Here is a 13,922-nt window from a genome sequence, read left to right as displayed (position 1 = left end):
TTTTCCACCTAAAATTGCAGTCCTGATTAAACTTCGTAGTCTTGTTACATGTAGTGGCACTTGGTTCCTGAGTAAATATAAGTTGGATTCTACTGAAGATCTGATGTTTGCAATATAAGGATTAAGAGTCTGGAATTTAAATGCTTTGTTGAATTCCAACTTCAGGTGGTGAATTGTGTGCATGTTTTTTTAAAAAGCAAAGTCCTTTTGATCCCTGCTCAAGTGAGAACATTTATTTTTCTAGCCAGATACCAACGGGATTTTAACGGAAGCATGGGTAAACTGGCTATTCAAAATAGGCATGCATAAACTGGTTGTTAAAAAGAGCTTGTGCAATTGCTTGTGTACGGAAGGTGGAAATTCGCATGATGGTGCCCCCTTGTGGCACCTAAATAGCATTGTTACAGATAAACAGGTCCTTTCTATTTTAAAATATTCAGTGCATCATCTTTAAGGCAAAGAATTGTTCTGAAATAAGAATCTGAAGGAATAAGTGGTTTCAGTAGATTATTGTTGGCTGAGAGAAGAGGCACTTATCCTTATTTCACTTGCACATTCGACTGCATTTGCACACGGTGTCTGGTTTAGTAACTCAGTACTTGATCAGGCAATGTTAAGTTTTGGGCAGTGTGGTTTAATAACTCTCTGTTTGGTTAAGTATGTTAGTATTCAGATAAACCACAGATAATCTTGTATTGGCATGAAACTAATTTGTTTATGCCTAATGGGAAAAATAAATCTGGTGCTGTTGTGTTGCAGAGGCCTCGTGCAGACTCAAGTGCTTAACTAGAACTTGTTTTCCTTAACCATGGTTAAGTGTTGGCTCAGTTTAGGCATAATGGCAAACTGTACAGGTGGATGAACTGCCAGGTCAAAGGCAGGCTTTGTGGGGAGGGCCTCATGACCACCCACAGCAGGAGAGTGCTGAGATTCATGAAGGTCAGTAGACCTTTGGGTTTTTATGTCCCTTGGTAGTACCTGATGAGCTATCCAGCATTACCTGGATTTTCCAGGCTAGGAGGATCATAGGTTGCTCTCAACTGGATTGGTTGGTCTCCCTCCAATCAGCAGCCCCAGTGGCACAAGGAGGAGGAGCCATTGCCAGGTCCACATGCTTCTGTTTTGAACTTTGTGGCACTTGACAGAACTTCATTGGTTTATGATACGGAAAGGTAAGTGTTATATTTTTTGTTTATTTTTTTCCTCTTCCCTCCCCCCACCCCTTCTCATGCACCTTACTAGATCCTATTCGTTCGAAGGAATATTTTTTCCTCCCTTTTGATTCTATCCTTCTGTATCCCTTCATGGGAGATTCTAAAAGGAGGAGCTTGAAATTAAAATTGATTGGTGTTACTGATTTATTGTTTCAGTCTAAGGGGCTAAGGGGTTGATGAAAACAGTGTCTCTCCCTGTGCTTTTCTATTGATGGCCCAATTTTTTTTCTTCAAGGAAAAAAAATACCCCAAAAGCATATGTTCCCAATTTACATATTTACTAATTAAAAAAAAGCTTCCTGGAAACATTAAGCAGACTATCTCGGGTAACCTTTAACATTGTAGCTAATGGATATCGCCTGGAAATTTTCATAGAAGGTCTTCTAAATAATGTAAATGATTATGAATATGTAACTAGTTAATATGCAGCTACGAAAGGATTATCATGTAGAGGTTAATGAACACGCTGCACTTCACGGTTTGTGGGGCTTTTGCTTTTTGTGCCTTTAGCTCACTTCATGCATGGAAAGTCATGTATTGGGAATGGGGAGCTTCCTTTTCCAGCTCTTTCTAGAAACAGGGCAATTAAACTGAAACTTTTGCAGAAGACTTCATAAACATGTTGAGTGTAGGTGTTACCCTCCTGGTAGCTTAATTCTGCATAGACCTTAATAATAATTTTAATGAGTTAAATCCAAACTCTGGATTGGGCCATAGAAAAGAGAACAAAGGGGGACCCCTGTTTATGTTGAAAGGCAGCATGTTTTAAATAAATAAATAATACATTTGGTTTATTCATTACATTTTTTGTCCCGCTCTTCTGCCAAGGACTGCAAGGTAGCGTTTGTGGTTGCCAACTCCCAGGTACTAGCTGGAGATCTCCTGCTATCACAGTGGATCTCCTGCCCATAGAGATCAGTTCGCCTGGAGAAAATGGGCACTTTGCCAATTGGACTCTATGGCATTGAAGTCCCTCCCCACCCCAAACCCCGCCCTCCTTAAGCTCCGCCCCAAAAACCTCCCGCCGGTGGCGAAGAGGGACCTGGCAACCCTACTCATGGTCTTCATTATTGTCCTTACAGTAGAACGCTCAACCAGACCTATGCCAACATGGGACCCCATTCAAGCCAGGTTATTACAGGTACTGATGCCGGTACCTCCTATGGGGAGGGCAGATGGCCCACTAAAGCAGCCCTTAAGGACAGCTCTGTCCAACAAACTATGCAGGGGGAAGAGGAGGATGATTCTTTGTACTCAGGGGATGATAAAAATGAAAGGGAAGAAGGAGAATTCAGCTCTGATGGGGAATATATTATTGAACAGCCCAAACAATCCAGAGTTTTTAACACAGAGGAATTTCCTCTATTACTATCAAAGGCACTGGCTGCCCTTGACCTTTCAGATGACACTGAATCAAATCCTCAGAGAAAAAAGGGAACAACAGAGTTTTTCCACATGCATGACACCCCTGATAAAGTAGTACCAGTACCAGAGTACTTTTTATCCCTCATGAAGTCAGAGTGGGAGAAACCCGTGGCCTCCAAACAGTGGCCTATAACGTCAAAGAAGTTTTACAACTTAGATCAAAACACCTCAGACGTGCTCAAGGTTCCCCCGGTGGAAACACCAGTCACTGCACTACACACATCAGGGCTGGTTACCGAGGAAGATCAGACATTGATCAGGGATCCTGCTGATATAAAGGCAGAGCTAGCTTGCAAAAAATCCCACGAGGCTTCAGCTCTGGCAATTAAAGCATCAGTGACATCAGCACTGGTTTCCAGAGCAGCAATAATATAGGCCAGAAAATTGACACAACTCATTCCACAGGAGGAAAAACAAGCCTGTGAGGATGTGTCTAGACTTTTAAGAGCAGTATCCTTCCTGGCTGACTCAACATTAGACACTATGACATACGCAGCTAGAGCCATGGCAACCATAGCAGCCACCAGGAGAGCCCTTTGGCTCCGCCCATGGCAAGTGACACACCGATCAAAATAGGTTTTAATGGGTTTCCCCTGTCAAGGGAAAGACTGTTTGGAGACAAGTTAGACCCCATATTGGTGGAAACTAAATATTAAAAGAAAGCATTGCCCAAGAGCCACCAGAAAGAATTCAGAAATACCTCAAACTATACTCCATTTAGGACTTACCACATGCTGTGAAGGTATAGGCCAGACCAACGTAGAAGTCAGTGGAACCAGAACCGTAACTCCTTTCGCAGAGGAGGAAGGTTCAATAGAGGTGCAAAATTTCCCACATTCCAAGGCGACAAAGGGAATAAACCCGGCCGCCAAACAAAACAGTGACACCACACTGCAGCCTGTGGGAGGAAGGCTCAATCTTTTTCAACCACAATGGTCAACCTCCCAGCCGGACCAGTGGGTACTCAACATAATAACACAGGGTTACCAAATAGAATTCTCCCACATTCCACCAAACAGACTGGTGACATCACCAACATCCAAAAACAAGGAAAAACTTCAGAGAACCTTAGAGGCGATACAACATCTGTTGGACATAGCAACTATAGAAACAGTGCCTCTATCGGAACACTCATTGGGAATCTATTCAGTATTCTTCACAGTTCCCAAGAAAGACGGAGGATGGAGAGCCATCCTAGATCTGAAGTTTCTGAACAGATTTATCCCACTGAGATGTTTCCGAATGGAGACACTGAAGTCAGTCACAGGGGCATTAAGACCGATGGACTTTCTAACTTTCATAGACCTCACAGAAGCATACTTGCATATTCTCATATGCCCACAACATCGCCTCTTCCTGAGATTCCTATATCAAGGATCACACTACCAGTTAAGGGCCCTCCCCTTTGGGTTAACATCAGCCCCAAGGGTATTCACCAAAGTACTGGTTAGTCTGGTGGCAGACCTGCGCAAAGAGAGAATAAGAATACATCCTTATCTAGACGACATACTTGTATGTGCAGATTCAAGACAAAGCGCACGACATACATGATTAGTGATAGAAAAATTGACAACACACGGATTCCTAATCAATTACAAAAAGAGCAAATTGATCCCCTCTCAACGTCTGACACTTTTAGGGGCAGAAATAGACACTCAACAGAACACTTTCTCACAAGAGAAAAAATCAATCTCATTTCGTCTCTAGCAAAAAAGACTTGTATTGCCAGGTCATCAAAACTCATGTCCCTTGCTAAATTACAGGGTCACATGGTAGCCTGCATACCCACTATTCAATGGGCTCGACTCCATGTGAGACCGTTACAATGGCTTCTCAGACCCTACCAAAAGGACATACAAAGGAAAAGGGACCTCAACATCCTCCTTTCCAAGGAAGCCAAGAACCGCCTGCTATGGTGGTCACACCAAAACAACCTATCAAAGGGCCTCAGATTCATCTACCCTGTCCCGGAGCAGATCTACACAGATCTTGCATGACAGGGTGGGGGGCAACATTCCACGCACACATAGCCCAGGGCACCTGGACCCCCCCCCCCCGGAGCAGAAGTTGCACATAAACACTCTAGAGATCAGAGCGATTTACAGAGCCTTGCAGAGCTTCAAACAACAAGTTCAAGGCAAGGACATACTGATCAGGACAGACAATGTGGCCACCAAGGCACATTTAAACAAATGGGGGATCCAGATCACCAGCGCTTCACAAGGAAGGGTTACCGATACTGCAGTGGGCAGAGTCCAATCTAACATCACTCTCTGCAGAACACATACAGGGAGTTACCAATGTGCAGGCAGATTGGCCCAGCAGGGAGACACTCAGCGAGATGGAATGGTCTCTACATCCAGACATATTCCACCTTATCACACAGAGATTCGGAACACCAATAGTAGACCTATTTGCAAAAGGTACGAATCACCAGCTTCCACGCTACTATTCCAGATACACGCAAGTAGGGGTGGAACAGGCGGATGCACTGACGGCACCCTGGCCCAAGGGAATGTTATACGCCTTTCCACCCCTTCCACTCATTCCAAGAGTGCTAAGGAGGATACGAACATTGAAGGCACACATCTTGTTCATAGCCCTGTATTGGCCCAGACACCCATGGTTCCCCACATTAATACAGATGTCACACAACAACCTCTGGAGGCTTCCAGACAGACCGGACCTACTGATACAGGGCCCAGTTTGCCATCCCGAACCAGGATGGTACAAAATGACCGTTTGGGTATTGAAAGGGGGAGATTGTACAGATTAGGTTACAACGAGGACATAGTTAACACTATTCAGGCTGCACGCAGACCTTCAACACAGAGAATTTATAATTCAACCTGGAGGGCATTCACCAGATGGTGCAGGCGCAAAAATATCAACCCACTCAAACCTCGAACCCTAGGCATTCTCTCCTTTTTACAAGAGGTTCACAGAATCGGCTTAGCCACCTCCACACTGAAAAGACAGCTAGCGTCAATAGCCACTATTCCACGAGTGGACAGATATAAAGTGACCAAACATCCCCACATAAAATAATTCCTTAGAGGCATGACTCTTATCGCTCCTCCTGTAAGACACAGGTTTCTCACCTGGAGCCTACATACCATACTGACTGCACTCACAAAACCGCCATTCGAACCTCTTACAAAGGTCGGTTTAAAATGGTTAAGGATGAAAGTCCTATTTCTCACTGCTGTAACGTCGGCACGCAGAGATAGGAGCTCTATCTGTTCGACCAGGACTGATCACATTCCACAAGGACAAAGTGGTACTTAGACACGACCACTCATTCATCCCAAAGCGCAACACAAAATTTCATAGAGAGCAGGACATAATACCGCCATCATTCTGTCCCAATCCAAAAACACCTATGGAAAAGACATGACACTTACTAGATCTCCAAAGAGCTTTGCATATATACATGTCCAGAACAGAGAACATCAGAACATCTGAATCACTATTCATCAATATTTCACAACCAAAAAAGGGTAAACCCATGTCAAAGGCATCTATCAGTCACACCATTTCTTTGTGTATAAAGACGGCTTATAAAGAAAGCAAATTACCCATACCCCGAGGCATAACTGCCCACTCGGTTCGAAGTGCGGCCACCTCAACGGCCTTCGACAGACAGGCTCCCATTGAGGAAATTTGCAAGGCGGCCACATGGTTGTCTGTATCTACCTTTGTAAGACACTACAAATTAAACCTTTACTTGTCTGCAGATGCCACATTTGGCAGACGAATATTGCAAAGCATATTACAGGATGTCTAACCCTCCCAGGGTGGGGACAGCTCTTGTATGTCCCATCTTGAAGATGCCCTTTGTCCCTCTGAGCCGAGAAGGAGCCTTGGGTACTTACCGTGAAGGCTTCTTCTGCTCAGAGGGACGAAGGGCATCTTGCCCTCCCAGACGTCCGTCACAAATCCTGCCTCCCAAGCTAAGAGGAAAAGGAAACACCCATCTTGAAGATGCCCTTCGTTCCTCTGAGCAGAAGAAGCCTTCACAGTAAGTAGCCAAGGCTCTTTTTATGCCAAGTTAGACCATCGGGTCTATCTAGCTCAGCATTGTCTACTTGGGGTCAGATGGAGAGAGGTCTTTACACCAGCTACCTGGGATCATTTAACTGGAATTGCCAGGGATTAAACACCGGACCTTCCTCATGTTACTTGCTGTAGGTGATCAGGCATGTGGCTGTTTTCAAGCCTGTGAAAAGCTGGTTGAATATCATAGGCGGGTTTTAAGGTTTGTCAGGGCTGCCACATGCAAAGCTTATATTTAGAATTGGTTATTACAGGTAGGATTCTCCAAGTCTCTTCCACTAAAAGAAGAGTGTTGCTCCAGATAAAAGAGTTAGTGGAAAGGAGTCACTTTTTGATGTTTCTGACTTGCCCCTTTCTTATGATGGAACCAACACATTTAACGTTATCTTTATTTAGTATATTTTCATTCCAGCCTTCCTCCAGGGCAACATACATTGTTCTCCATTCTTCCATTTTATCCTCACAGCATCTATGTGTTGGGTTCAGCTGAGAGACTGTGATTGGCTGTAAGTGACCTAGCAAACTTCTTGGCCATGCGGGGACTTGAAAGTAGGTCTCCCAGATCTTTGCTGGACATTCTACCCAATACACCATAATATTTTTTAAAAAAATACAAGTTTAGTAATAGTAGCTCTTTTTATGTCAAGCAACTTTCCAGGAGAAGCTGGCTCTTTCTTCCTCTTGATGCCAAAACCCCCCGTCCACGACTCATTTATGGAGTTTGGTGAAAGTCTGTTGTGTTGTTTTGGATTTTAAAGGGGATTCCTGACTGCAGCTTTCTGCCTGAGCGAGGTTTATAGAATCTACCTCGGAGCGACTGAATATAAGCCAAACCAACTTATTTTTGCCAAGCCCCGTTTCTACCCCCCACCCCCTTCTGTCCCCCCTTTTTTAAAACAAAGAAAACCATCTGCACCTGTGATTTCATTGAAAACTGAAGGAGTAGCATTTTTTTCCCCCTGGCAAATGTTCTCCCATTAATTGCTTCCGCACATTAGCTTGTTTGTGGGTACACGAGAAACAAATATTTGCAAAGCTGATCTTCAAAAACATATACATTCAAGATGGATTCTAAACATGATTTGCCTTATAGTTTCTTTGCATTTGGTGTTTATAATTTGTGCAGTTTTTCTGGCAGGGAATTTCTTATTACCTGTAGGGCTTCTGTCATTCTCGGATTAACATGGTTGTCTGTTGGTTATTTGCATATGTTAATCCACTGAAGGATATGAACATACAAGCTGGGGTCCAAAGAATTTTCTGCATACACCCAAACACATCTGTGTACACACTAGGGCTCTCCAAACTGCATCTTATGCTGCTGCTAAGGAAGCAACTCTGGGAGGTTTCCAACTTTTTGGAACAGCTTTTTGCAGATTACACGGGGCACTGGAGAGCATGGAGACATTCTTGTTAATGTATGGCGGTTTTTTGGGTCCTGCCTAGACATATCATACTGCCTTGTATGAGAGCCAGCATGGTGTAGTGAGTAAGAACGGTGATTTGGAGCGGTGGACTCTAATCTGGGGAACCAGGTTTGATTCCCCACTCTTCCATGTGAGCAGTGGACACTGGTGAACCGGGTTGCTTTCCCCACTCCTACAAATGAAGCCAACTGGGTGACCTTTGGCTAGACACAGGTCTCTTAAAGCTCTCTCAGCTCCACCTACCTCACAAGGTGTCAGTTATGGGGAGGGGAAGGGAAGGTGATTGTAAGCCGGTTTGATTCTGCCTTAAGTGGTAGAGAAAGTTGGCATATAAAAGCCAACTACTCCTCTTCTTCCTCTTCCTCCTCCTCCTCTTTGTCTTCCTCCTCTTCCTCCTCCTCATTCTTCTGATTATAGGTTCTTCTAGCTTAACACTGTCTATCCTAACCAGGAGCTTCTCTCCAGGATCTTGGTCAGAGAAAGGCCTTTCCTGTTGCCTGCTACTTGAGTTCCCTTTGACTAGAGATACCAAGGACTGAATCTGGGACCCTCTGCTCGTAAAGGTGGTTTGCCCCTGAGCCATAGGTTTCTCCCTTAAGCTTCAGTGCTTTTTATATTTGCTATGTGATTACCAGGCAAATAAAAACCAGAATGGTCAAGAGGGAACGCCAAGCCTACGTCATCATGGATCTTTGGACACTGTAGGCCTATTCAAAATGTCTTTATAATCCATTTGAGCAGCAGGTTGCTAATCAATTTTTTGTGTCAGTTCAGACACATCTGGTTTGGCTCTCGGCTGATAACTGATTTCTTTTTATCTGTTCAGACAAAGCCGCTTGTGTCCCATTCGCAAAGCGAGGCTAAGGTGGTTTTTATGAAAACTGCTTTCAACCGTTTTCAGTTCTTCCTTGTGCCTCTGAATCGCTCCAGTGTGCTGTTTGGACTGCCTGGAGCACTTTGGGAAGGACCGTGATTTCCCCGCCGCCTTTTTTTCGCTGGTGTGTTCTTTTCCAGCTTTTTTTTTTTTTAACATTCTGAGATTTGCTATAGCGCTATAACGCAAATCTCAGAACATTTTTTTTAAAAAGCCGAAAAAGACCCCACCGGCAAAAAAGGTGGGAAAACAATCATGGCGCTGTCTGAACTAGCCAGAGTGCTTTAGAGATTGCTCATAGATCGATTGAAACAAGCTGTATGAATACCCATGTTTGTATTGCTTTATTCCAAAACAGGCCAACAGCGGATGACATCCGGTTTAGAACGGTAATCTGAATAGGGCCTGTATGTTTGTTATGTAATAAGATGCTCTCATTTCTTCTTTGCTGCACGTGGTCTTTCATGTTCCTTCAAAATGTTGTGTAGCAATCTGTGTTTCCTGGGAACTTGGGACGCAAAATTTGGAATGTTCAAAAATGCCACCGCAACCGTTTTGCTGGGAGGTGTTGCCCGCGTGAGGTTTTCTGTAAAATAATGAGCAACAAGTCTCATAACTCTCACCCCAATGGCTGTCTGCACTGTTCTGTGATTTTTTAAAAAACAAAATGTGCTTTCCCACTGTACAGCTTCAGGTGACAGTGTTCATCTGGCTCATATGTTTTCTTCCGTGTGTGTTTGTAATCCGTGTCTTGTCTTTCAATTAATTGAATCTACAATATTCTTAGAATTCATGATCTAAAGTTACACTAAAATCAAAGTTGGCAAATGCTAAGCGCAAGGCAGAAGCAGCAGAGGCCTAAAGGAGTATGCCCCCCACAGCCCCAATAAAAAGCAGCATCAGAAGAAAATAGCGGAGTATAGCCAGCAAATGCAGTAATTGTAGGACCCTAACAGCCCATTCCTGAGCTTCAGGGCCAATTGGGCTTAGGAGGCGGCGTGACCTTGCTGCCGGCGTACGTGCCTCGTAATCCGTGATAAGAGGAACTTACTCTGGCAGCGGGGGCAGCTCCGTCGGCGCCTGAGTGATGTGGAGCTGCACGCTGCTCCCCCGGCAGTGCAGTCTCTCCGGGATGTAAATCCCGGCAGAGACATGCGGTGCCAGCAGTGTGCCAGCAGGCTTTTCCTGGCGCAGCCTTGCGGTTTCCTGTGGGTGAAAAAGCCCCATTTTCAAGGTAAAATTTTAAAGAAGGCATTTTTAAGCTGTCCCCAGCCGCTGGGAGGCTCAGGAATGGGCTGTACAACCATACCCGAGAGCTCTGCCTTTGCCACCTGTCTGAATTGTAGCAACAGTGGTTCAAGTTGTGAATACATGTATGAATATCTAATACAAAAGAAGGGGGAAACCTGGGAGGGCTATGGTGGGAGTGACCGTCACACTGTCGCTGATGGTCACCCGTCCCTCCCGCCCCATGTCCCTGTCCTGCCTAGTGTACCGCTGGTTGCCAGGCCAGCCTTGGCAACCCTATGCCCAATAAACAGCAAAACTCCCCCCCAACTGTTGTCAGGCAACAATTTGGGTTGCTCCGGCAACCCAAAATGCCGCCCATTGTTCTTTGTTTTATTTTGATTGCCGCTTTTTATTGGTGGGGACGGGTTTAGCCTCCCAATTAAAAAAAAATCGTTTAATATTTTTTTGCAGATATGGGATTTTTCCTGAGGTTGCCCCAATCTCTACCATACCCATGTGTACTTATTAGACATGTGATAAACTTGGTAAATTCAGCAGTTCAGTAATTCCACACTCTTCCTTTCCAGCTGAACCCTGCAGACTTGTGAATCTTTTGGAGTTTTTTTTTGTTTTTTAGATAGAAATGCTGTTTGCACTGCAGACTGCATCTGCTTATTTTTTTAAAGTAACTGGGCTGTCCCCTTCCATCATGGCAATGCTGGTTTTCCCCTCTCCTTCCATACATGTTGTGAGGGGTCTTTTTTTTTTTTTTTTTCCTTTAAGGAACGTCACAAGAGCTGTATAGTGGTGGATTTGTGTCAAAACTAAAATGTGACAGTTCTTCAAAGTCCAGGATGTGCTTTTCAATCCTGGGTGCTATACAATATTGGTATTATTACTTGTGGGGTACAACAATTGTCACTGCCTTAAATAGCTGACAACTTTTCTTTTAATTTAAATATATATATTCAAAAGGAAGATTATTTTTAAAATTGTGTCTTGGATTAAAATACCCTGCTTTTCATAGAAGTCTGTACTTAACAGAAATGATATTATTTGCTTGTATGGTTTGAGAGTACAAATTCTCGTTGCCTCGTACACCATTTCTTAAGCTTTTGCAAAACTGCAAACAAGATTACGTTTTATAGGTTTATTGATGATGAGAAAATATTTTCATTGGTGGTTCTTGGAGGGGGAGGAAAGAGCAAACATGCATTCTTCTTAATAAATTATATTTACTTTGTTCTGCAAAGCATGTAACATTGAAAACAGATGTGTAGATTGTACAAAATGCTGGTTTTTATCTTGTATCGGTGTGTCATCTTGTCGTTATGGAGCATGCATTGTATCAAAATATGAGTTGGGGGGAAAGAGTAATTTATTCTGTAGTTATCAGTCTGGATTAGAGCCTTGTGATAAAGTGGGCTGCTTAAGAACGACCGTTCCTGCGCCTCCACGCTGACAAATAAAAATGTATAGAGAGACACCACCAGATCTGTAAAGCTGCTGCTCTAGATTGTGAAACGTTGACTTTGCAGCTGTGTTCGTAGCCTTGTTTTTTCATGAACAGTTATCTGTTTTAATGACAGGTGGTCACTGGCTGCCAAGAAAAAATTCAGCACTGGTAAGTGAAAAATGTTTTGAACGCATGCCTAAAATACCAATGAAAATAGCCAGTGGGTTGGATCCAGCTGGTTGGGTCCAGCTAGGTTTTTTCAATCCAGTCTCATCTGGTGTTCCTCCTGGCTACTGAACCCCCATCCCACTTTTGTACATGTAGGCCATGATCCCCAACATATCCTTTTCTAATGGTCAAAGGATAATCCCTTTTTCTCATTTTCACCAGCAGAAAAGCTGGTTGGATCTAACCCTATGCGTCCCCTTTAGTAAAATTGGGCAAATTCTGATAGCGTGGTTTTTAGTTCATTTTCCCCACCCAGAAACAGTGCAATCCTGAGCAGAGATACTTCTCGAAGAGCCCATTCCTGAATGGGGGGGGGGGGGCAAAGCTCCTTAGAAACTGGTATGACCCTGCGCTGGCATAGTTGCCAACTTATCACAGAATAAGGTGGCGCCTACACCAGCACAGGGGCAAACATGCTGGCATCTGGGAGCCACCAGCCCCTGCTGTCAGCGCAGCCATGCTGGTGGGCGGGGGGCTTCTCATGGTGTTCATGGAGGAGGAGCTGCCATTAGGCATTCCAGGAACACCCTGGGAATTCCCCCTTGCACTGTGTCGGTGCTGTGCCACCTTTTTTGGTGTTGGAGCCCTGTTGTAGGTAATGGGAGATTTCCCCCATTTCTGAGGAGGCTGTGTGGCTGCATTGTTCTTGGTTGCCGCAGATCTGCCCCCCCCTTCAGGACTGGGCTGCCTGTCCATCAAAGTCAGTGGGTTTCAAAGGGTGTAACTCTGCTCAGGATTGTACTGAAAGTCTCCTAAACTTCTCTAGATCCCCACAGGCCAGCTATTTTACATTCACTATTGTCCCAAGAAAATAAAAGCTCCACTGTACAGATGGATAACTACATTGCTCAAAAGAACCCAGAACATCTGCATAAAAAAGTTTAGAGAATCCAGCCTGTTTTTTTTTTAAATAACTTGTTGACTTGCGAGATAAAGAATGGCCTTTTCTCCAGTTTTCTTCAATAGCTGCAAAAATACGCTAGTTTAAAGCTTAAGGTAAACCGTTGTATACCGAGAGGCTGTTAGCCTTTAAATGATCCTCTCTGGCCATTCTGTGCTGCTCATTTTATTGCTTTTTAGTTAATAGGAAACGTCTTAGCAAAATAAAATTTTCACATGGTATCCAAGGGGAAAAAGTATATTTAACAATTTCTTATGAGTTATTGCAAGAGAACACTTGATCTTAACAGATACCAAATTATTCTTCATCCATGCTGCGTTTACTAGGGTTTTACGGAGAGAACAACAGGAGCACTCTTGATTATTGTCTGCGGGGTTATTTCAAGACTCGCAGCAAACTGCCCCCCCCCTTTAGTGGAGAGATTAAACTTTTGGTTATACTCCATCAAGCATATAATATTTTAAATTTATTTTAAGAGGCTTTTTTCTTCATGCCCGAAAGATCCCTGAGCAAATAATTTATAGTTCGTGTGTATCAAATATTATTATTTTTTTAAGTTTAAATGCACATAAGCTGCAAGCAGTGGATAAGAAGGGGAGGGGAAAAATCAAGGCCATCTATACTCCTCATCATATTAAATTGTGACTATTGGTTTGCAGAAAATAGTCTAAAACTAATATGTTTTGCTAATGTTTAAAATTCAGAAGCTGCATTAATTTCCAATAAGATGGCTATTATAGTGGTGCCCACTAGTGCTCCTGGAGTCGAAATTTATCAGCATTTCCATAATATGTTTCTGGTTGCCACGGTCTTGGCTTTCCACACCAATATAATATAATGTGGCATATGGCATAAAAGCTCTGTACAGATTGCAACAGAACACTATTTTTCCTTAAGCTGTGGTCTAATGGGAAAGCCAGGTAGTGTTAAGCTGAACGGTGGGAAAGGCTTTGCAGACATTTTTCACCAACTCCCACCTTCAGTTTTCATCCCCTTTTCTGGTAATTTTTTGCTCCTCTTTGTCTGAGGATACAAGGAGCACATTCCCTTTAGCAAGGCACAGGTGTGGCATTCCCTCCGCCCAACCCAGCCATGCTTAGTTTGACTAGCA

At 43.7% G+C, this 13,922-nt stretch overlaps 1 protein-coding gene across 1 annotated transcript in view; it reads left to right on the top strand.

Annotated features, from left to right (window-relative positions):
• The window catches only part of URI1 (URI1 prefoldin like chaperone), a 54,383-nt gene that overhangs the window by 11,540 nt on the left and 28,921 nt on the right, over positions 1–13,922 (top strand). Inside the window, exon 2 of the mRNA XM_056862490.1 lies at positions 11,816–11,850. Coding sequence (XP_056718468.1) covers positions 11,816–11,850 — 35 coding nt within the window. The remainder of the gene's footprint in view (positions 1–11,815; positions 11,851–13,922) is intronic.

The sequence above is a fragment of the Euleptes europaea genome, chromosome 17, assembly GCF_029931775.1.
Source record: "Euleptes europaea isolate rEulEur1 chromosome 17, rEulEur1.hap1, whole genome shotgun sequence".
NCBI lineage: Eukaryota > Metazoa > Chordata > Lepidosauria > Squamata > Sphaerodactylidae > Euleptes > Euleptes europaea.
The sequence above is the reverse complement of the archived record's forward strand: the minus strand, read 5'-3'. Positions and strand labels throughout refer to the sequence as shown.